This window comes from Brachypodium distachyon, chromosome 3 (genome assembly GCF_000005505.3).
Source record: "Brachypodium distachyon strain Bd21 chromosome 3, Brachypodium_distachyon_v3.0, whole genome shotgun sequence".
Classification (NCBI taxonomy): domain Eukaryota; kingdom Viridiplantae; phylum Streptophyta; class Magnoliopsida; order Poales; family Poaceae; genus Brachypodium; species Brachypodium distachyon.
In genome coordinates, this window is record NC_016133.3 from 12,747,497 (window position 1) to 12,772,010 (window position 24,514).

Consider the following 24,514-nt stretch of genomic DNA (forward strand, 5'->3'; position numbering starts at 1 on the left):
GGGTACACAAAAGAACACACAATCAAGCTTTTGTATGCCGTGAATTCCAACACTACCATATAAACTCATATTTCTAACAAAGAAGGGTTAAAAATATATTTCTGTCCATTGATATATAAGAGTTTACATCGAGACAAGTTTTTCCGGACGATATATGATTGACACTGGTATATATGATCTATTGGGAGTTTATGGCCAACAACTTGTGTGTAGTTTTACCCAGTGTTTGTATTGACTTCACATGTTTGTTACATACTCGCGTTTGAAAGACAGAAATATAGAGTGGGATATCAATTAGCACGTACGTACTGGAACGAGTAGAAGGTTAAATATTTCCAGGGTTTTTGCTGATGTGCAAAATGTGCTGTGTGTTTCCTTTATGAGGTAACATGTAGAATATGCCGCCTATTCAGCACAGCATATCATGATAATCCCTAAAGTGAAAAAGGGCATATAATGATTGGACAACACATGGAATTTTAGGGATGGATACAGAAAATCGCGCTTTTGAGTACGTTTGTGCAAATCACCCCATATTATTGATGTCTCACTTTTGGATCTCTCCTCTTAATTACTTCATCCCGTACTAGCTGAGCCAAACATAGGGTGGGTTGAAAACCAAGAGGAGAGACCCAGGAGTATGTCAAAAAAAAGGGCCATGTACAATGCACATATTAGGAGTTAGTCCCTATTTTATATACTTGTAAATGTCTACGAGGAAAGTTTGAACATGCATGTTTACTAGATTTTTTTTAAAAGAAACATAAACCAGAGAATCTATTTTTGTCCCAAAACTTTCAACGTTCGAAAAATATATAATTTTTGTTCTTTTAGATCAATATATGTTAAAGGAGAATTGATCCTTACCTTACCTTGCCACGTAAGCTTGTTGATCATACATACTGACGAGGCTTAGACACTGATATTTACACGTAAGGTGGGCTAATGCATGCAGCTTGCACATATGCATTCTTATCTCCTAGAAGTAAAAGCCAAGTTGCACCGAGATAAATATATAGAAATCTCTACAGGAATCTTGAGCCGACCGATCGATGGCCACGGTAATATATGGACCAATTAACTAGCTAGCTGTACTCGTAATTAATAATAATTAGTGGCTCAAGTAGTAATATTCGATCCATTAGCATATGCATTTACCACATATGTCGGCATGTGTACGTGTAAATCTGGTAGATTTAACCTAACTAATAATGAAGATATATCGATATGATGACTAGCTACTAATTAAGATGTGCATGAATATGCATGCATTGGTCAAATCATGGGGATATATATAGTCCTCGCCACGTAACGCGGTCGGCTACATTACTACATACGTGCACAAATCGATATGGATATTTGAGTTTGTTGAAACTTTCACTTGATATGCTCATTTTTTATCCATCAATTTGGGGTGGATTTATTGGTGCATGTGATTCAGTAATTTAAAAAAAAATCATAGCCAAAAAGGTCATATGTATGTCCAAGATTTAGCCAAGACGCGCTATTAATAAAAATATTTGTGGACGACATGAATTTCACGCCCAGATCAGGTAGCCTAGACATGAAAGTAGAATGCTACTACCATCGGCTTAATTGAGATTTTGGATGAACTAATAAACATTGATCATGCGATCCAATATATTTTTTCTTTGCAGGATCTCGATTGATATTTAAAAAAAGTGAAAAAGTTTTTTTCCATTTTAATTTGTGCGTGGGAATATAGATGATGCAGCCCATATATACGATCGACCAAAAGCATATATGAATTTGTCCCAAACAATAATTCCAACCAAAAATTTGAGTGGTGCATGTATGCCATATGCTTAGTTAAGAGAAGGGGAAGCAAAGAATAATGTTAGTTACCAAAAATGCTGCCGACCAACATATATCTAATGATGCAAATAAAGTGGCCGAAAGCTAGCTAGGTTCAACATCGAGATAGGGCCATCCCTTGCATTCCCTCCCCATGTTCCAATTTCTTCGACCCTTCCTTCCCTTTGCTTTATTAGCTAGGAATCTAATTAACTTGTTGATCTCGATCGATTGCTTAGGGGGATTGGGAGTTAATTATTCCAAGCTTTTGCTTGCTAACTTTCTATTGCATATATAGGTAGCTAGGTAGGCATATAATAATGTGTTTAATTAGCTGTACTCCTATAGGCTATATATGTTTAGGAGATCATACTAGCTAGTTTGACAATAAGAGTACAGATGGGCATGTATATATTAATTAATTAACCGACTTGTTGGTGTGGAGTAAAAAATTTAAACATGTGAAACACACCATGCATGCATCGATTGATCAACTGTAGTAATTCCGATTAGATTAAAAAAGATGAGGAAAGAAAGTTCTCTCTCGGTCGGTCTCTACACATAGCACCATACATATATGTTCTCACAACCAACAAATTAAGCAGGGCGCTAATTAATCAGTAGTACATGACGGCCGAGCTAGCAGGTAGCTTGGAACAAGCTACATAACCGGTGGAGTAGTAATTCCTCCGTCACATAATTTTTGTCGAAATATCTAGACGTTTTTTAAAAATAGATACATTCATATTTGGATAAATTTGAAACAAGAATTATGAGACGGAAGGAGTACTGTTTATTTATCGGATGGAAGGGATGAGAATTAGATGGAACTGACGCCAAATGATAGTTTCTTCAGTAAGTCTATGTATTTGGAGTTCGTGCATTCGGTTGCCCAATTACCAAGAGTTGTACATGGGACTTATTAAGGTCCCTCTAGAAGTTAAGGTTTTTCTTTGGTCTATGTTGGGCTACTTTTTTTTTCGAAAAGGAGGAATGCCCCGACCTCTGCATCAATTGATGCACACAGCCAAAAATGATGTTGTTTTGACAATTAGCTAGATATATCTTCTGATCATGTACATATTATGTACTCATGCATTCGCCAGCTCTATATATATACATGGCTACGGCCTAGGATGTGTCTCATCTGTTGTTGGAGCAGGTGGTCAGGGAGGTTATTACTTATCACCCCACATGGATGGCAATCTAGGATCGACATGTTTGAATGATTTTCCTTTTTATCTTTGTAATGTTGGGGAGACTTTGGTAACTTCTGGGCTGTGTTCATATGCAAAGGCCAGGGGAATTCACTTTTTTATATCGCTTGGTATATACGGCTCGAGTCAAAAATTGTTTTATTCGTACTCAATGGTATGCCTTCGTTCCTAAATATAAGAAGCCATAGCTTTGCCCTAAGTCAAACTTTAATTTTTTTTACTAAGTTTATAGAAAAATGTATGGACATTCGGAATATCAAATAAGTCTACTATGAAAATATATATCATGACGGATTTAATAGAATCAATTCAAAGTCATAAATGTTGATAGATTTTTCTATAAAGTTGGTCAAAATTTTAAAAGTTTGACTCATGTTAAATATCTGGAACTTCTTGGATTTAGGAACGAAGGGAGTATATAGCTAGCAGTCGCGTATGTGTGAAGAAATTGATCATATTACGTACGTTCAAAAGCAATGCAACTTTTTAATTACTTTTTTTTTTGCGAGGAGCAACTTTTTAATTACGTCATAATACGTGTAGCTCGTTGGCCTGGATGTGCTTAATTATCAAAATTCGACACGTCGGATTAGTTATAGTCAATCTAATCGGCCAAGGAAAGAGACCGAATAATCGTACGTCTACTCATCATGTGTTACTATATTTCCACGTACGTACAATTGATCGATGTATAAAATTAAAAGCTATATATAACATATGTATTTCATTGATGCTAGGGGCAGAGAAAAAAAGGGAAAGAAAGAAAAGATAGGATCTTGTAGTAAAAAATATGGCGGGAAAATTGAAGAGAGGAGGGGATGAGATCGATGAGGCATGCAGCTACGTGGCAACAAGCTAGCTAGGACTCTAGCTTTACATTCAAACCAAATATTCGCCACTGCCGATCGATCTCATCTTGTAGAAAGGAAGTGGAAATGGTAGTTACATTTAATTAACTTTCCTGCTCTAATATTCTTGATCCATGCAACTACATATTAATATACTTTCTCTGTTCCTTAAATTAGGACGTATATTATTTTATTTGACCGAGTCTTTGACCAAAATTTAATCTATTAATATATATTTTTTGTGAAATAAAATTGATATCATTGGATTCGTAATCAAAAGTATTTGTTTATGATTATGATTAATATCACATAAGTTACACGTTGATGGAGTATTTTTTTTGTCAAAGCTCGGTTAAAGAAAACAATATAGGCCTTAATTTAAGGAACATAGAGAGTAGGAAGTGACGTGGGGTTAGGTTTGATGTTAAGAAACCCATGAATTTGCCTCTACTAAATCCTCAATGCAATGAGATAAACATATCGTCAGGTGGCGGATCGAGATGCATGGCTGCAAGTCAAAAGCTACGGGTCATTGCAATAAATCTAACTTTTCCAAGCAACGTTCATGTTATATATATTACAAAAGGCCATGCCATCTATATTTATGATACGCGTGTCGATGTCCAAAACGCATGCAAGCTTGCGTCTAATAATCTCTTCATATATATGGACCTATATATATGTTGCGTGCGTGTCGAATTCAGGGCCATTCTACATGATTACTGATCACAATGATCCATGGACCGAATCAAGGAATCGTCAAAACTTATCCTCACATATATATGGTTTATAACTTTATATGGTATGTCTGTATATTGTTCTTCAATGAGATCGATCGATAGAGATGGGTAGAAAGGTTCATATCTAGTGAACAGGAGTACTTCTCATCGACCGTCCGGTTCCTAAAAAAAAAAGTACTTCTCGATCAATCCTAATTAACTTTTTAAGATCCGCTGAATCTTAGATGTGTTAGGTCAGGTTGATAATCTGTCAAGAAAAATTGTCACCTTTTCTAATTTCTAACGTGCTATGCATGTGTTAATTGTTTGAATAAATTTCACAAAACCATACTTTTTGAGACTACAGTCTCATCGGGCCACAGTTATCATCAATATCTCAGAGAATCACAGTTTTTGGGTCTGTCTCACAGAACCCAAATCGGGTAGATAAAACCGTTTGATGGTATTTATGACCATACGCCACGTCAAACAGGCTGACTCGTTTTGTTGCCACATTAGCTCCCGAACCCCACCCGAGATGGCGGTTCGAGTAGAGAAATAACCCTTAACGGGTCGGCGGTCAGGTCTGGGAGCCGATGTGGCAACAAAACGGGTCCGCCGTGGCATTATGATAGGTGGGTCCCACCAGTCAGAAACACCATCAAACGGCATAATCTACCCGATTTGGGTTTTGTGAGACAGTCTGCCCCAAACTTTGTGATTTTGTGAGACTATTAGTGACAACTGTGACCTGGCATGAAATCATATCCCAGGAAGGGTGGTTTTGTGAAATTTACTCTAATTGTTTTAGGAGATATATACATATGTGCTTGAATTGATGGATGGATTTTTTTTCCTCGATGAAAATATATATTCTGCGTGCATTGAAAAACAAATATTTGATCAAGAGTATATTATGTTGATTTTTTTCAGTTGATGCAAAAGTAAATTAGAAACTAGTTTAATTTCTGCAAAATTCAGAAGGCACACGTGCAAGATTTGAAAAATTATTTTATGCATGCATAGCAGGCCGGGTGAACTGTGAACCAGAAAGTTTTGTCGAAAAATAGATCTATGCTTTGCGGTGTGCAAAAGAAAAAAAAAAGAGAGGCGAGTTAAATGTACATCGGAACAAAAACAGGATTATTTTTGCAGAAAAAAAAACAAAAACAAAAACAAAAACAGGATTCATAATTTTGGTCGATCGACCACCGTCCTCGCTATCACATCGGACAAAAAAAAAAGAGAACGGTGAAGAAGAAGGAAGATTTGCGTAGAAAACCTGATAGAATAGAAGAGTTTCTCAGACTGAAGGCTCTGGTGTTTTTTTGAGCGAACTGAAGAGTCTGGTGCTGGCAGGAACACAGCTAAAATGTTCAGCCCGTTCTTGTAAAAAGAAAAAGTTCAGCCCGTTAAGACGTACTCCAGCCCACCTAATCGAAAAGGTTATGCACCAATTTGCAGTTATGCTGGCCCATTATCTAAGCATTCAGCCCAACCTATGGAGCACTCGATTGTATTATTCATCTCATATAAAAGACTCTCTTCTGCTCAAAATAAATAAATATAAAAGACTCTCTTTTTTCTGCGGGAACTCATATAAAAGACTCTATTCATGCTGTATTTCCCTTCTAAAAATATATCTAATTTATATTTCCCTCTTATGCAGTAAAAGTAGCATCAAGGCATCAAGCGATATAACCGCATAAGTATAATATACCTCCGGTCTCTACATATAAGATGTGCACACGTGCCACTGATACCCATTGGTTAACTTAGTTAAGGGTTTAGTTAACCAACATAAACTAATCATTGGTTAACTATTTTTTGCTTTAATTTCCTGCTGGTTAACTTAATGCTGGTCCAAGAACAGGGTCTAGTATATACAGATACCCCAGGCCATTCAATTTTATCACTAGCAAATACTGCACCACACTGTACAGTTTTGGGAGTCTATTTACTTTGTGATTTATGCTTTATATAGCTAGACTAGAATCTTCCACCCACACACAACAGCATCAGCATTGGCCGCCTATATATAAGCCACCTGCCCCTTCACCACATGACGCATTCTACACACACATTTCTAGCTCTCTCCCTCTTTCACACACACTCGATTTACTCACACAGAAGCATCCCACATGTGGATCTCTCACACAGAATCAGCCAATTAAGGTATTAGAGATGTGTAGGGGTGATAGGATAAGCTACAAGCCTAGCTACAAGAAATGCAGAATGAAGCAAGATATGCATCAACAGGTTTCTTCAACATCCACCAACAGCTTGCGATTGCATGCATCCAATGCCATGGCATATGGTCATTGAGGTATATATATAGCTAGCTAGCAAGATAGTTGAGAGACAGAGAGAGACGAAGGTGAAGCTTATGTTGGGATGTGCCTGGCTCCCTGTATGCCACTCATCTATAGCAACATTCCTTCCTGATGAGGTTGCCTAGGATGGATGGCGTGCACGGAGCCAAGCATATCCCCCTTGATCCCAACCGTCTCTTCTCATGCATTCTCCACAATCCACATGCATCTCTTCTATACATATTGGTCTTAACTGTGTTGTTTAGTTTACCTCTAAAATAGTCCATGTTTATTTGCGCGCATAGTTTTTTTTTCATCTGTTCGTGGAGCTTTTGATTTTTTTTTGACAGATAGATTGATTTTTGTTAATTTTATAGACCACATTTACATACATTTCTATAGTCCAGTATTTTGTGTCACATAAATCCATATTTTTATTAGTGTCAGAACTCAGAAGTCCACACATTTTCCTCAAGTATACAATCACTATTAATAAATAACGGGATTGTATCTTTAAGAAAGGAAGAGGTTTATAAATATGCGATTAATGCTTTCACAATTCAAATTCGTTTGAAGCAGGTCGACTCAGCATAACCATTTTGCCTGTTGATACCCAAAAAACATCTGTGGAAAAGAGAGAAACACCAAATGCCAACCAGTTTGACTTTATTAAAATAAAGCTTCCTCAGATTTTTTTTTACTATGAGTCAGATATGAACTTGTGACTAATCCCCACTTTATTTACCGATGAAAATCGGAGATTCTGCTCATCGGCCGACCTATATATGCATACAGTTGCCTCTCAGAAAGTTAAGTTCAGATGGTCTGGAGCTAGAACTAGCTATGGGATGAGCTAATCATTCAGAAATGTTCCATATGTAAATTTCATGGATTCCTGCAAATATATATAATAGTTTCCTTTTTTTCTCGAACACGCCGTTTTCATTAAGAAGTAAGTGCAAGAAGCGCGAGTACAAACAAAGGCAACAAAAGACGAGACCCAACGGGCTAAAAAAAAAGAGAGAGGACGGAAAAAAGGCCAAAGCCACTATAGTATATAGTTTCCTTGAAAGAAGATCCCATATTTCATCTTGTATATACCCAATTATATTGTGTGATGTCTCCCTCTCTAGCTATCTCTCTTTTCATTTTACTTGTAAACCTGCTCTGTCCTACCCTTAATTAATGCAAAAGAGATTTATTTTTAATTCTGGAGAGAACAGGTTCATGAGATTGATGTGCTAGAACTTGACCATGGACTTGTATGATATAGTATTCTTTTTTGTACCAGAATGTATGATAATTGAAAAGTTTCATGCGCTAGCCAACGCAACCAAAAAACTGATCTTATGGAAGGGGCAGGGGCAATCCACTTATACTTCAACAATAATAATCTGATCTGGATGCACGGCATCTTCTCACCAAATTAATACTAACAAGCTGCAATTTGAGTACTAATTATACACTTTGAATGCCTTAAATAACCCCCCATGAACACGTGAGAAATGCACTGGTCTCTCTCTATAATATTTATAGATCTCATTTTCTCTCTCTACATGATTGACCCTCCTGCACAAATGATGAATAGCTACCCCATATAGTACTCGCCTGAAATAGTCATCGGCGGACGATTCAGGTAATGGTCGGCTCTCCTCTCATGCATCACTGAATGCTGCCACTGCACACTTTGGACCTTTACGTCCTCAGCATTAAATAATATATATTCCAGCAAAGCCAATGCCATATTTTTCTCCTCTAAACAAGATAATCGGTAGCGACCCTGGTGCTGTGTAAAAAAACTTTCCACCTCCAGACCTCCTTCTAATGCAAAAGATGAATATCTCCGTCCGATATTAAGTGTCTCAAATTTGTTCAAATATGAATGTATCTATACCTAAAATGCGTCTAGATACATGTAATATTTCGACACTTAATATGAGATAGATGGAGTATATATAGTAATAATGCTTGTCATCAAAGTTGGATAAAATTATTAGCAAATGCCACTAACATATAATATTCCCTCCTATCCTAAATTCTTGTCTCAAATTTGTCCAAATATGGATGTATCTATTCTTAAGAAGTATCTAGATACATGTAATATTTTGACAACAATTTAGAATCGGAAGGAGTAGTAAATTTTTAGTCTAATTTACTTATAACAAGTTGTTTAATTTGTTTTATCCAAAGTATCACACATCGAGGTAGTACACCTGGCTTTTCAAGACACCAAAGCAAAGGGCATGCAACCGCTTTTTGGCGTGACCGCTATCGGCGTGACAATGAACATGAGTACGTAGTCGAGGCGTGTTTCCTTTTGCTGGGGTTTTCGGTATAGTTCCCTTAAAAGCATGGTCCAACACTTGCAATTACTGTTTCCTCTCTTCGTAAGGAAAAACCTGCAGAACCCCTACCAGTTGCTTCAAGTTTTTTGTAGCCAATCATGTAATGCACGTGCCAGAATTATTGGAGGCTAAACCTTGGCACACACACCGGCAGCTTTTTCTTTTCCACCAGTTTAAACTTTTGGATGAACCGGTTCCGGTGCATCAGTTTAATTTGTTTTACAATGCACTGTAATCCATATATTATCCAGATATCCTGCATGCTTAGCTGGCAGGCATCGACCACCTCGGCCAGCAGGTCATCAGGGGTGAGGTGAAGGCAGCTAGCAGCTCAAGGCTGCCATTGCTGTGCAACCAGACCATGCATGCACCAGACCATGTTAGCACCCTCAGTGGATTGGGGAATCCACCTGACTCCAGTGTGTAGACAAGCTAGAAAATGCCACAGGAGGTGGTGAGAGAGCACTATGCAGATCGATGCAGAGAGGTATGCATGCCATGGCAAAACAAAGCTCATCACTCTCAATCAAGTGTGCCATTGCCATTCACGTCGCCTCTGGTCTGCAAAAAGGGCTCAGATCTTGCAGCCCATCATGCAGGAAATTGTCCAGCCAGCCAGCCAGCCAGCCAGCAGCAGCAGCAATAGCAGATGAAAGCCACATGTAGTACGTTGCAGCAAATGAACCATGCAGTAACATCTAAACAGTAGCGCCAAAAGGTACAAGCACACAGCGTTTGCATGCATGGTAAGCAGCAGTGTTCACTGCAAAAGGAAAAAAAAAAAGATCATAGCAGGGATTAGTTACTCTCTTTTTTACAGGTCAGGTCACCCAATGGGGCAAATGCATGTACAGACAGAACTACAGATAGAAAATATCTCTATTTGGATCTGAAGCGGCAGTGTGATTCTGATTCATGGACTTGCTAGGAATTAATATGGACGATTGATGATGTCCGGCGAGTTTATCATTGGCTCTGAATGGTTTTTGAGATTAAGCCCCTTAATTGGAGCTGTTTACAGTCCAATGCCAATGCGTCTGATCTTCTCAGAAACAAAACCAGGAAGGAAAAGCTAGGAGCTATATTTCACTAGAGTCATGTCATGTGTCATCTCTAGTTCAAAGTTCAACGAACCACTTAAAGGGTTACTGGTAACTAAGAACTTCCATCAACGGTGAGTGAGGGAATAGAGATGTACTATGCAACATTTCGGTTCATCTCATTTGTGATTTCCTGGAAGACCCGCAGCCGGTTCTGTGCCCTCCATGGCCTCGTGATTGCGGCGGCGTTCTTCGGCCAGCGGTTCACGGCCTCAGTGTGGCCGGAAACATGGCACCGTCCACTCTCACCAGATGGCAAATGGCCATGGAAAAGCGAACGCTGAGCTGCACTGCTTCTCCATGGTGTTTGCTCGGCGCCTTGACCTTGAGCTTTCTCGCCGAGATGAATCGTGTTAAGCCTCTGGCAGACTCGGTTGCTGTGATCTTGAACCTTCTGCTGTCTCCATGCTGGAGCGGTCCTGACAAACTTCCGGTTCACGTTCTCGCCTGTGGAGTCCTTGCGTCTCCATGAACCAGCTGATGAACTTTGCAATCGAACACCTGCAGCCGGGGTTTGGAGGGTGCTGTTTGCTTGAGAGGATGGTGGTGTTATGTACCTCTGCTCACTTGCCTGCTTGCTGCTTTCATTTTGCGCAGTACCACTCTTGCCGTCACCCAATTGCTGTTCATCCTCCTCCACCATGTCGGCCCACGTCTTCCTAGCACCACCAACAGAACTCTGCCCCTCTTGCAAATGATTGTCACTAGCATCTGTGGCGCCATTACAGATTGGCAGGCATTCAGTTGAACTAGGAGTCTGGGCTTGATGCTGTATGCTGATATTTGGTCTGTCCTTTTTAACCAACCGTTTCCGTAGTTTCTCAAGTAGAGACTGTGGTGTGGCAGCATCATTGAACAGCCGAGAAATATCTTGGTTCTCCTCCGGACATTCTCCGTTCTTCTCGCTGTCAACCATAATTTGTGGCACTTTACGCTTCAACTGAGTTATTGGAGACGGAAGCTCTTGTGAATTGCAATCCACCTGCTTCTCTGTATCTGCAGAAACTGAAAATTCTGGTTCTTCGTATTGCAGTTGAGTTGAAGAAGTAGAGAGTATTTCTGGCTGTATATAATCAAGGTTCTCCGCATCAGTAGCAAGCAAAATCCGTGAATCTTTAGACTTCATCTGAGTTATTGGAGAAGGGAGTGCTTGTGACTCGAGTTCCTTAATCATTTCAGTAGCCCGGGCAAAAGATCTAACATGTTTTTCATCACTGCTGTTGTAAGGTATAGCTTGGAGAAGGTATTTAGCTTCAGCTACCTTCCCAGTCTTCATCAAGCAGACAGCTAAGTTACATTCCTTGTTATAATCAGCCTCAATAGCAAGAGCTTGCCTGGGACAACCGACAAAAGCCAATTCAGTACCAGATGTGTTTAGTTGGATGATCTGTATTGCAGATGTGCATATGATAAATGAAGTTTTATGACAGAAGAAGAGTTCACTTCTACTAGTATTGCTAATTGTTACTGATGAAACAGTCATTTCTGCATCCACAATATCAAATGAGAAACTACAATGGTGCAGTAATATTTACTTTTACAAGTACACACCAAACAAAGGATCGAAAATACTCCCTCGGATCCTAAATTGTTGTCGAAATATTACATGTATGTAGACACGTTTTAAGAATAGATACAAATATTTGGGCAAATTTCAGTCAAGAATTTAGGATCAGAGGGATCATGCAAGAGAATACAAATAATATCTAACAAAAGCTATATTAGCTTTACAGGTCCCTCCGCAAGATAGATATACATGTACCTGTAGAGCATTTCAGCTTCCTCATAATTTTCGGACTGCATATGGGCCCAGGCGAGGTTACCCAACAACCTTCATAACAAGGAAGAGACTTAGATTCAGTCAAAAAGAAAGGAAGAGACTTAGACTGATGTTTACAGGTCAAATGAAGATGTATGAAAGATTTTTAATACCTTGCTTTTTCATCCCTCAGAGAGAGATATACTACTCGTCCATGAGATTTAGATAGCTTTGTTTTCCACCGACCAGAAGCTAGATCCTCATCTACCATTCTCAGCTTTATTGTCAGCATTTCAATCTGCTCTTTTGTCCGACCACATTTCTGGTTAAACATAAAAATGGTTAATATCAGAAAAAACTTCGTTAAGTACTTATCCACTAATCAGTTTATTATTATTGGAAAGCATCAAGCCACTTGGAAGGCCTGCTCTAAAAATGAGCTTCGTCTTCAGGCCCACGGATTTAAGGAGGACTGGAGGAGTCGAAGGCCCCCTTTCTGGCATGGATTGATTCTTTAGACTTCTTTAGTTAGTTTTTGACTTTTTTCTCTTCGTTGGAGCATATTTTTTGCTTATACTTGTTCTGATTCTCACGTAAATACTTCTGTATATATACTGTTCTTTGTTAATGTATACACTGCTGGGGCCTCTGCTACAGTTTTCCGTCAAAAAAAAAATCTGTGTTGGTTTATTATTAGCTGATGACTTTATCACAGGGGTTGTGCAATATATTAAAATGCTTAAGATCTAGTGAAACTGGACTACGACAGTTGGCTTTAGCTAATATAAGTCAGTTTCACAGGACTGAGATACCTTGTACAGGTCAAGAAGAACATTGTCAAGTGAATCCTGGGCTTCATTGGGACAACGGTCTCGGAAGGATCTTATGGCCTCAATGGCCTCTTCGGCCCTATTTGCTTGTTTCAGTACGGTAGCCATATCCTTCAGTGCACTCTCAATTCGTTCACCACTGTTTATAGCCGCCCAGAACAATGGAACTGCCTTGTTTGGGTCCTTTTCAATTAACTGGAAATGATAGAAGCAATGAGAGAAAACAGAAAAACATAGACAATCATACAAAAGCTTCTACAATCTAGATCGTGAATGCATTTTCATTCACAAGCCTACAAGTGCTACAGAAAACACTGAAACGGAGTTAATATGTACAGAAGTATGTGTTTTAGCATAGAAATTTGTTAGCATATAGTAATATTTTGAAAAAGTAAAACTTCCGCAAAATGAGCATCAATTGCAGCTTGCAGGTAGTAGATATAAACGTACATACCAGTGGCAGTACAACATCAAAACTTGCCACTTTTCTCAATGCAATCTTTTGGTACAATAGATTTCTGGTAATAGGACAACTTTTTTATATTTATTACAGAAAGGTAATAGGACACCTAGTAATGTAGAAAACCCACTTTATTCTACTGTTATTGTTTTTCAAATTTGTCCTATAAATAGCATTAGTTCTGCCAAGGCGTCTACCTGTGCATTTAAAATCTATCCTGATACAATGGAAGATGCTGTAAAACAACCATATAAAGGCTACTATATTCTTGTCAACCATATCCTACTGTGAACTGAGGTTATAGCAGAACAAATATCATAACTGAAGACGATGCTATGTTAACTGAAGATAAAATATAAATGACTGACTTGTGGCTCACATTAAATAGGTACACACTGGGCTTGTTGATATTTGGACATAGAGAACTGGTTGTTAATGTATTTTCAAAGGAGAACAAATGCAGTCTTAAAAATTGAGTCAGCCTGGTAGCATTTGAGATTGCATGCAACTGAGCAAGTAAATGAAGCTAGAACCAACTCTTCCTGAATGGTACACAATTACAAAATCTCATTGATGGAGTTGGAAGCAAATCAATTCTCTCTCAGATACTTGATAATCAGACAAATCTGGCTTACAAAATCTTCCTGACAAGAAGAAGGCTGAAACAGGAAATGCTTATGTACTGATTGCACCAAAAACATGTTGGTCACTGCATGATTATTATTCACAAAAGGTATATATGCATTTGCAAACCATCGAATCATTCACGGTGCTATTCATTTTCAGTGTGTGAACCAAAATACCAGTGATCAACATATAGCTAGCTAGTCGCTGGTATTTGTCATATCAGTCGCATCCATTATACACGGAGATGAACTATTTGGCAGGAACCAGGTCGCACAACGCTCAATTTCGGATCCAGAACACGAAGAAATTAACCGCACCTAACGGATGGTGGTGAACTGCCGCATTACCTGCGCCTGCTTCGCCCTCACGTACGGCGAATCCACCACGGCCGGCGGCGCCCTCGGCGGCCTGGAACACCCGCCGCCGCTCACCGGCGGCGTCAGGAGGGAGGTGCACCCGCCCCCGCTCGAGGGCGGTGTCACGCGGTAGGAGGAGGAGGAGCAGCAGCAGCCGGCGGTCAGTGGCGGCGTGACGTAGCTCCCGGAGCCGCCCCCTCCCGCGGCGGGGGTGCGGGGGCTCCACCCCGTCGGCGCCACCACCTCCGCCGCCGCGTGCCCCCTCGGCGACGTCCACGGCGGCAGCCGCCTCCCCCCGCTCCGCATGGCGAAATTCCGTCGAACACCTTCAACGCGCCCCACGGGAAAAAAATACCCCACAAAATCAAACACCAAATCGAAAATCCTCCCCACCGTTGCGACGATCGATCGACCGAGAGAGCGGCTCACCCCACCGGCGGCAGCGAGGAGCGCGCGGTGGATCGCGAAGCCCTCTCGCCTGAGTTGAGCTCGCGACCCGATCGATCCCAGGAGCGTTCGTCCGTCGTCTAAGCGAGGAGACGAGAAGGAACGCCTTGGTTTATATGCCAGCGAAGCGGCAAAACGGGTGGGGATTTTGAAATGGGCCGAGGGGGTGTCTGGTGCTGACGTGGACTCGGCCGCGGTCCCACGTGGCTTCGGCTGCCGACGTGGACGTCCCCGTCACGGGTCTCCCGTTTGGGCTCGATCCGGCGCATGCATCGCATCTTCAATGGAAGCAGAAGTAAGTGCGGCTCATGCTTCTGCTGTGATCGTTTGATCTTCTTAAATTCAGTTGAGTTAATGCACTTAGTACATACACACAATATGCATTGATCATGGTTTTAATCTTGACATGTGGTTCTTCTTGTGTCAAAACAAGTTTACAGTACAGGCAAACTGGTGCCAACATTTTTTGTGAATTTTAGGGGTGGGTTTGAGAAAAGAAAATGATAGAGATCACAAATGTTATAGTCTTCTTCGCAAAAAAAAATGTTAGAATCTGAATGCCATAAGTTAGGAGACAACAATATAGTATAGACCAGACCATGGCTACAAGCTCAAATGCTTAAGGCGGTCCTTTTCTAACATGTCTGTTTGTATGTGTTTTATTGAGAAAATAAAACTAAATATTCGAAAATGTTAGCGTATTGTGCATGGTTTTAGAAAATGTTCGAAATCTCACCTCTTTTTTTCGTTGGAATGGAGACACCGAAATGCCTCCACCTCCCCTCTGCGGACTCTTTTCTTATCGCGAGATCTCATTGAAGTGGGTAGATTTGGACCTATGCACTATTGCAATGACAAAATTCCAAACCCACGCCAATTTCAAATGTAAACTCGAAAACTTTCGATCCTGCCCATTAGATCTCAAATAAACATATATCAGATGAAAGGTGAAATCTCTAATTCCTTAAAGGTATCTTACAAAAAAGAAACAATGTGCACGTTCCATTTATGGGTAGTACGAAAAGTTTTTAAGTTTTCATTAAATTTTCACCACACACATGACCATTTAAATGATCATTAATCCGTGCAACAAAAGTTAACATTTAAACCAAAATATCATATGCATAAAAATCTCGAGCAACATGTTTCTACATGGCAGCAACACTCATGTAATAGGCCATGCAGCAACGAGAGGCAAGATGCATCGGGTCGAATCCAATCAAAATGAAAAACATTGTGACGACTGATGCTGGCGTGTGCAACAAGAATTGAAACGATGATGACGGATCTAGCTGACTCGTTGTCTTCTTTCCATCCTAAACTAAAACGTGCAGCGAAAAACTGTCCCAAGATTCGAAGGTACAATGTGAGCCTTCGAAGGTACAATGTGAGCCAGCGGCGGAGAGTGACTACATGGTGTGAAGAGAATAATGAAATATGACCAAGGGATGGAAAATAAAGAAAAAAGAAGAGGAACATGAGACTTATCTTCCATATCTGCCTCAATCAGTAGGACAACAGGACGTTTCCCCACACAAAGATCACCGCCTTAACTAACATTGTCATAATTCTAAAAAACCCAAAAAAATGACACCACATCGGTTTTCCATTTGGATATTTAAAATAGACTATCACATGGATTTGTTTGATTAGTCAGTTGCTAATTCAGCCGGAAATTGGCTCCCAAACACAAGACTCCAACACAGAGAGTCCTTCTCTGAAGTCTGAACTGAAAAGAGGAAGAAAAAGAAAATTCTCCTATCCGAGCTTTTGACTCTCACCCATCCGGCTGCCCTCGCACACTCCGAGAAGAGAGGGACGGCCGGCCGGGCCCGAAAGGGAGAGATGGGCGGCTACGAGAACGGCGACTCGCCGGCGGGCGGCGTGATCCTGGGCGTGGACGGAGGCACCACCAGCACCGTCTGCGTCTGCCTGCCGGCCGCAATGCCGCCGCCGGAGTCGCCCGGCGCCGTCCCCGTGCTCTCCCGCGCCGTCGCCGGCTGCTCCAACCGCAACTCCGTCGGTGGTAGGTAGCAATCGTCCCCTGGGGGTCGCGCAATTCGGGCGGGGGACGCTTGAATCGTTGTGCCCTGTGTTGAAAATCGGATCTTGGGGATTGATGATTGGTCCCCGGGTTGAATCTCAGCGATTCGCGGTGTCGTTGCATGATGCTACTAGTCTTGCGTAATTGCGGAGAATTGCTGCTTGGATTCTTCCATAATTGGCTTCCTAATTGGGCGACAACTTCAGGGTGTTCAGTTTTATTGTGCAAGCTTATGCTCTTCTAATTAAGAAGTTTGTTAAGTACCATTCTACTGTTAATCTTGGTCATCAGTTATATACGTTGCTATTTTTCAATCATCTGTTGAAGTTGTTGAAGAGAAGTGTATCATTACCTGTGCTAAGGATGGTGCTTATAGAGTAGTGTGGTTAGTTTTACTGATAGTGTGGACATACATTTTATTTTGTATTTTCGCCTGCTTAACCAGAATTTGTACACAAATCTTATACAGGCCTTGTTCAGTATAAAAGTATAGAGTTCGATCTTAGGGATGTCTTCTGAGTCATACTTAATATTTTCCCTCTTTGTGTTAGAACATTGGTGGTGCATCATGCGATCTAAATCTTTGCTCAAGACATACTGATCACTTCGTCTTTTACTTTTCAGAAAACGCTGCACTAGAAACTCTGGAACAGGTCATGATGCAAGCCCTAACAATGGCCGGCAAAGATCATTCTGATGTTATTGCAGTTTGTTTATCTGTATCGGGAGTTAACCATCCTTCAGATCAGCAGAGGATGCTTGACTGGATCCGGTATAGTTCTTTCTATATAAGCAGTACCTCTTAACATGCATTCTTCAAAAGGAATTACTATATATCCTGGTCCATGGCAACTACTTGATTCTAGTCAATGTATTAGAGTTCAGAGAGATTCTGATGTATTATGAACATGTATTCCTACATAGATTTTGATGCAATGAAATGATTTTGGTGTTTTTGCAAATGTCATTATATGAATTAGGAGTAGCCTAACCACTGCCAGTAGCAACAGTTAACATTAAATCATAATTTGATCATCGACGCATAATTATGAATGCCACCAGGCAAACAAGGCATTTGTCAAATTTCTTCTGTCATTACAAAGTGATCCCTTTTGTTATCCAGCAAGCTGTTCCCTGTCCATGCCCAGTTCTATGTGGAAAATGATGCGGTGGCGGCTTTAGCCAGTGGTACAATGGGTAAGCTACATGGATGTGTACTGATTGCGGGAACTGGAAGCATTGCTTATGGGGTCACTGAAGATGGAAAAGTAGCGAGAGCAGCCGGTGCTGGTCCAGTTTTGGGCGACTGGGGTAGGTGAGTTGCGTATTTCATGACAATAGTATAACAATGTAAATAATTCCTAACACACCTTTTTGGGCCCATCATTTTGATTTTGAATGTTGCACAAGATGTAGCTGAACAACTAATTTCAGTTCTTTATTTTTTTCCGCAAACAGTTCTATATGATTTTCTTACATGAGAATGAGATGCTATATTGCTTATTTCACATGAAATATGATTATTTATCTAGTGTGAGAACCTGTGGCCATAGTTGAGCATGACATGTTAGACTAGGCGTGGACAGTCAGAGAAATTGTTAATCTGTAAAATGCATGAATATCATAGTGTCTCTCTACAAGTCGTTCCCTTGATTTTCCACATTTCAAACATCTTAAAAATCCTTCGCTAATCGATAGTGCAGTTTGAAATATTTGAGCTATAACTGATAAAATTACTACTGTGATTTCATCAATACCATTACCTTTCACAAAGGAAAATATAGGTGACTATATGTGTACATTAATGCAGTGGATATGGCATTGCTGCACAGGCCCTGACAGCAGTAATCAAAGCACATGACGGTCGTGGACCACAAACTAATCTTACAAGAGAGATCCTTAGGAAGCTTGAGATTGCTTCACCGGATGAATTGATTGGGTAATCTCTCTCACACATATCCCTTACTACAGGTTCTCTGTTCACTTTTTGTAATCTAGAATGATAGGTTAATCACTAAAAGAAGACATGATACTTACAGTTACAGATCATTTGCATGATTTTTTTCTTAAAAAGGTGTGCAACAATTTCTGTGACCACTAACAATCATAGTATAGTCTCATTTCAAGATTTATCCTGTTGTTGCTCTAACCCTAACCCTAAAGTGACACATCTCATGGTTTTAATCTTTTTACACATATATGACATTACTGTACAAAATTCTCACTTTGAATTTCTTGGATTTAGATTTGGAATCCTGTACTTAGTTTTCATTCATGTATCTGGCACACAGGTGGACATATGCAGATTCATCTTGGGCCCGTATTGCAGCTCTTGTTCCTGTCGTGGTATCTTCTGCTGAAGATGGTGATGAAGTAGCAAACAAGATACTACATGATGCAGTGCAAGAGTTAGCTGGCAGTGTTGTAGCTGTTGTTCGGCGCCTTACATTGTGTGGTGAAGGTAATTACTAGGTTGATTGTGTAGCATATTGTTTTTTTCACCAGCTCTCTGTTTTATTCATGTTATGAACATGAAATTGCATCGTCTGAAGCCTAGCCAGTAGCAAGATTTGGGGGTTCCCGTGTTATATTATCAAGTATACTAAAAGTCTAAAACTACTCCTGTAGTAGTCGCATCAGGGTTCAAGGGAAGATCCAGTGCTCTATTTCTCAGGAGTATCAAGGAGTTAGTTGGATCCAACCACGGGATTCTGGCTTTGCTTCTGGATACTGTAGTGCCATTTCCATATATGGTGCCTGACTCAAGTTAATGTTAATTCCCGAATGCAAATCTATCGGCCTGGCTCAGCTTGTTACCAGGATATGCACCTGACTTGGCACAAAATGCATGGTGTTAGAGGCTTAGAGCTCTGTAATGTGTGTTTTAAGTTGTTGACCATCTGAGTATAGAGTTGGAATTGTATAACATAACGGCCTTTTTACTCTACAGAAGGAGCGGACCAATTTCCACTTGTATTGGTTGGAGGTGTCCTCGAAGGGAACAAGAAATGGAACATCAGTGGTGAGGTCATAAAATGTATTTCCGAAGTCTTCCCTGGTGTCCACCCTATTCGCCCTGAGGTTAGTATATTAACTAGTATATCCTGCTGTGAAGTCTATTTTTAGCCATGCAATTTCTGACATTTTTATGTCGGTAGTTTTAGATGATGGATAGTGTCAACATGCCGCAATACTTAGATCAGATTATGCAGATATTTCTCACGTAGAAAGTTGCAATGAGTCAATTTGGAAAGCATGAATAAATTTTCCACTGTTAAAAAATTGTGCATGGAAAATCTAAAAAAGTTTCATCATTTGCAGGTGGAACCAGCAATCGGTGCAGCATTACTAGCCTGGAGCCATCATCACAAAGAGCTGAAGCTGGAAAACGGAAGCTGATTCCAGGCATTGAAGAATGCCCATTGCACATACCAAAGTTCGCCCGACAAAGGATAAATAAGATAGGATGGTTTAGGAGGAAAATTCAACAATATCATGTATGCCACTGTGTAAAGAACATTTGCTTTGCATTGCATTTAGGGGGTGGGGGCAGGGGTGTTGGGGGTATATACATTCATGATGTCAGTAGGAAGCTAGTTCAAAGAATTGTCCATTGTACCTTCGATTTCCTGTACTTGCTTTCCGAGGGAAACCATGTATCCTGGATAGGTCATCCTTAAATGTGTGTTTTGACTCTCAGTTTCTTCGAATGTTTGGATCAGTGAAGTCTTGTCTCCAGCATCTGTGCCCTATGTGATTTGACAACGGAACCCTGAATTTGTGTTCCAGTTTTCTGAATCCTCTTTCATTTGAGAGAGAAAAGTAATTGTGAACAAACTGTGGTACAAGTTCTTGCATGTGCAAATACTGGGATTGCTACCATAGTAGCTGACTCTGGATTCTGGAATATGCTATCAGATTGCTCCTGGCTTACAAGCCTTCTAAATATGGTTATACTGCTAACTTGCTCAAAGCAACGGATTCAGAGATCATTGTCAACAAATGGTTTTTGTAAATTGCTACATCGACTTCTGGTCAAATCACCTGCCTCAGTTCGTGCTTCGGCCTGACATGCTTGAAGTTGCAGGTTGGGATGTAAAGAGTTTTCATTAACCTCTTCCTTTAGTAGGTTAGGACATGTATTTTCTACAGAATTCTTTGAAATTCACAGCTGTAGACTTGCAGCCATATGAACAAAAGAAATAAGTTTTGAAAGATGAAACCGAACACCTAATATCTGCTTTGAGATTGACTAAGCATACAAATTTGGCCACGAGTAGGAACTGATCAAGCACATCATACCATCTAAAATAACCAAGCTAGCTAAAACCTAAGCCAATAGCCATGCTGTCTTGCTCTCGTTTTCTCTTAACGTCACGCGACATGGAACTGTGCAGTCGCCATGGTCGTCAACCTTGGGCTTCTTCTTTGCCTTCTCGCCGTCACCATCCTCACCAACCTCTTCAGCTGCCTCAGCCTGGGAGCTCCTCCTCTTCTCAATTACACTCTTGCAACACCTCTTGAGAGTTGAGACTCCCTAGATCCCTTCCGTGCTTCTTTGAAAAGAAGCTTGGGCTCTCTTTTAAGAGGTTTTATCGTATGAGTTACCAAGAGACAATAGCCATTATATATTGTACTCCCTCCATCCCATAATAAGTTACTCAAATTTGTCCAAAGATTGATGTATCTATGTCTAAAAGTGTCTAGATACATGTAATAGAAAGTCACTTAATATGGGACGGAGGGAGTACCATTTTCTCCTAGTTTTCCCGCTAGGTTATAAATTAAGAAGTTTTAACAATGTATATCAATCTCTATTCTCATATTTTCTCCGCAGGGATTTTGGAGGAGATCAAGCCTATGTGTTTATACAGAGACAATGTTCAAGGGGAAGTGTTAGAAATAGAATTAGCCTACTCCCTCCGTCCAACAAAAGATGTCTTAAGTTTTTTTTTTTTTGAGAAAACGCAAAAGCCTTACGTCTCGATGCATTGATAGATAGGAAACAGTTATTTACAAGGTTGCGAAGGACCACACCCAATTACAACACAACACGCCTAAATAGGATCTAGAGGCAACAGCGCCCTCAGACCCACTGCTCCCGCCCGAGACCACTGGCGAGCCTCCGCCTTGACCCCGTCGAGGAGGGAGGCGATGCTGGGTAGAGAGTTGTCGAAGCCCGCAGCATTGCGGTGTTTCCAGATCGACCAAGCTGTTAGCATAACCAGCGACGTAGTGCCTTTCCGAGTCGATGAAGGGGAGGACTGGATCGCTTCCAGCCACCAAGCTGCAAAAGGGACGCCGACGGTCGGGGGGGGGGGGGGGGGGCGGCGCAAGTGGATCGGATCCAAGAGAGGATCTCATGCCAGATGGAGCGCGAGAGTGGGCAGTCGACCGGGAGGTGGTTCATGGTTTCCAAGGACTGGTCACACAGCTGTTGGGGAACGCGGTATGCTACGCTAGCACAAAATAAAATTTCTACCGCTTCCGCCCGGACCAATGCTGTAGATAATGGATCACGAGATTACCACTAGACGCACAGACCCGTAGCGGAAGTAGAGTCGATGTAGCGCGTCGATGCCGAGTAGTCGAACAGCCTGCTCCTCCTCGCCGATCCCACGAACAGTTCGTCCAAGCGCCGCAGGTGCAGCGCCTCCGAGGTATCCACACGTACAGAGAGGAACTCCGTGCGACGGACTGCTAGATCCGATCACAAGGCTTTGGGCGTGGAGGTGTGACGGCCGAGTCTAACTCGCGTCTGTACTGGTGTAACCCTAGACGGGTTGGTCTCCTCCGCTTATATAGACGTCCCTAGTGGGCTCAACACTTGAGGCCCGTTAGGAGTCTAAGCCCGATACGAGTTGGATCCGATCCAACTCGGTTCCCACCCCTTAAGCGTGTGACCCTTCAGGTTCGCGGTCAGTCGGACACGACTACGAGCTCGGACTGCGGGCCCGAGTAACACCTTACTCGTCCACTGGCACCGACTCAAGTCGATAGTTGGTAGCGGCGCCTAGCAGCACATGCCAACTCCCAAGTAACCACAAGGTATATTGACGAACCATACAATGTGTCATATGCAACATTCCTTTTGCCTCACGATATGTGTGTCGAGCTCAAGGCGAGTGCTTGTCATCCTTGTGGATAGCTCGAGTCTTTTCTCATTCCTGTGATACAGATTTCCGAACGGGTTAACACTTAACCCAAGTCGCATGGCCATGCCTTCCGAATCTGATCACTCGAGAGGGCCCAGAGATATCTCTCCGAACAGGAGGGGCAAATCCCATCTTGATCAACCATGACTCGCAGCATGCTTCTCAGCAAACCCGAAAGCTACCTTTATAACCACCCAGTTATGGAGTAGCGTTTGGCAACCCCTAAGTAGGCCGATTCACATCCCAAGCTCATGCGATGACCTCAGGTCTAGGACTGGCATATACATCGTACTTGAGACTAACAAATGACAATCATCTCGTTGTGTCTCAGTGCGGGTCTGTCCGACTCAACAATCTCATTGTCGAGTCCATACTATCAGTCGGCAACACCTTGCCCTATGACTTGTGAAACATAGTCATCATACTGATTCACATTGCTAGTTTAGATTATGTGTCCGCATAACCTGAATGACTAGGGACCATTAGAACAACATCATAGAATACATAGTCTCACAAACAAATCACGTATTTATTGATACATATCAGTGATGATGTTCAAGGACAATAACAATAACTCATGAATACATAGGAAATAACATCATCACATGATTGCCTCTAGGGCATATCTCCAACAAATACATAGTCTCACAAACAAATCACGTATTTATTGATACATATCAGTGATGATGTTCAAGGACAATAACAATAACTCATGAATACATAGGAAATAACATCATCACATGATTGCCTCTAGGGCATATCTCCAACAACAGCAAACATCTAGGGGCATGCGGCAGCCCGTGGCGTGCCCTTCGCTTAGCCGTCCAGCAGCGGTCTTGGCAAGCCAACCACAAGAAGAATTTGACCCGATGGGGGTGGGGGGGTGGGCAAGCCTTCCAGTTCAGCTTCCAGGTGTCCGAGGTTATCCCTCCCAAGAAGAGGGCCTCATAACACGACTTGGAAGAGAATTGTCCGTCGGTTGTCCATCTCCAACAAATGACATCAACCTCGTTCGATAGGTGAACATCCCGGACCAAGATCCAGACCTGGATATATTGCCAGAGAGCACCGACCCAAGAGCCCCGCGGATGTCGCGGATCTAGCGTCGATCGGCGAGGGCCTCCCTGACCGTGCGGGACTTGCGAGTGCGCTTTGAGATGAGCTGGTGAAGGTCCAGGGCAATCTCCAATATGGCCCGGTGTCGTAGCACGGGGCTTAGACATCGAGGATGCGCGGGCACCCCCTTTTAGGTTCGGCAATGGGCTACGGGGATCGCTCCGGCGATCGCCGGCGGGGCCAATGCAAAGCGTATGGAAGCAATGGACACGGGAGCACTTTTTACCCAGGTTCGGGCCACCCTGACGTGTAAAACCCTACGTCCTGCTTGTCTGAGCTTGTAATTAACCGAAGAACTATGGTTTACAGGTTGTCGGGGGAGTCCCCGGGTACTCTCTCCTTTTGGCTAAGTGTTGCTTACTAC

At 41.6% G+C, this 24,514-nt stretch overlaps 2 protein-coding genes and 1 non-coding gene across 3 annotated transcripts; 2 read left to right on the plus strand and 1 right to left on the minus strand.

Annotated features, from left to right (window-relative positions):
• The first annotated feature begins 6,966 nt into the window (after positions 1 to 6,966).
• On the plus strand, positions 6,967 to 7,116 carry MIR160D (microRNA MIR160d). Its single transcript, NR_126881.1, has one exon. It is a non-coding gene; the product is annotated as a microRNA MIR160d (primary transcript).
• Positions 7,117 to 10,029: 2,913 nt separating this feature from the next.
• Positions 10,030 to 15,112, minus strand: LOC100825322. The gene is made up of 6 exons (XM_003573295.4): positions 14,818 to 15,112; positions 14,380 to 14,714; positions 12,928 to 13,140; positions 12,289 to 12,437; positions 12,119 to 12,187; positions 10,030 to 11,690 (listed from the first exon to the last, which is right to left on the minus strand). The coding sequence occupies exons 2-6, from the start codon at positions 14,692 to 14,694 to the stop codon at positions 10,454 to 10,456; spliced, it is 1,983 nt and encodes a 660-aa protein (XP_003573343.1). The 5' UTR covers positions 14,695 to 14,714; positions 14,818 to 15,112; the 3' UTR covers positions 10,030 to 10,453.
• Positions 15,113 to 16,568: 1,456 nt separating this feature from the next.
• Positions 16,569 to 20,620, plus strand: LOC100825627 (N-acetyl-D-glucosamine kinase). The gene is made up of 7 exons (XM_003573296.4): positions 16,569 to 16,861; positions 17,504 to 17,651; positions 18,003 to 18,194; positions 18,690 to 18,818; positions 19,171 to 19,340; positions 19,830 to 19,960; positions 20,201 to 20,620. Exons 1-7 carry the CDS (start codon positions 16,681 to 16,683, stop codon positions 20,276 to 20,278), a joined length of 1,029 nt encoding a protein of 342 aa, XP_003573344.1. The 5' UTR covers positions 16,569 to 16,680; the 3' UTR covers positions 20,279 to 20,620.
• Positions 20,621 to 24,514: the final 3,894 nt, after the last annotated feature.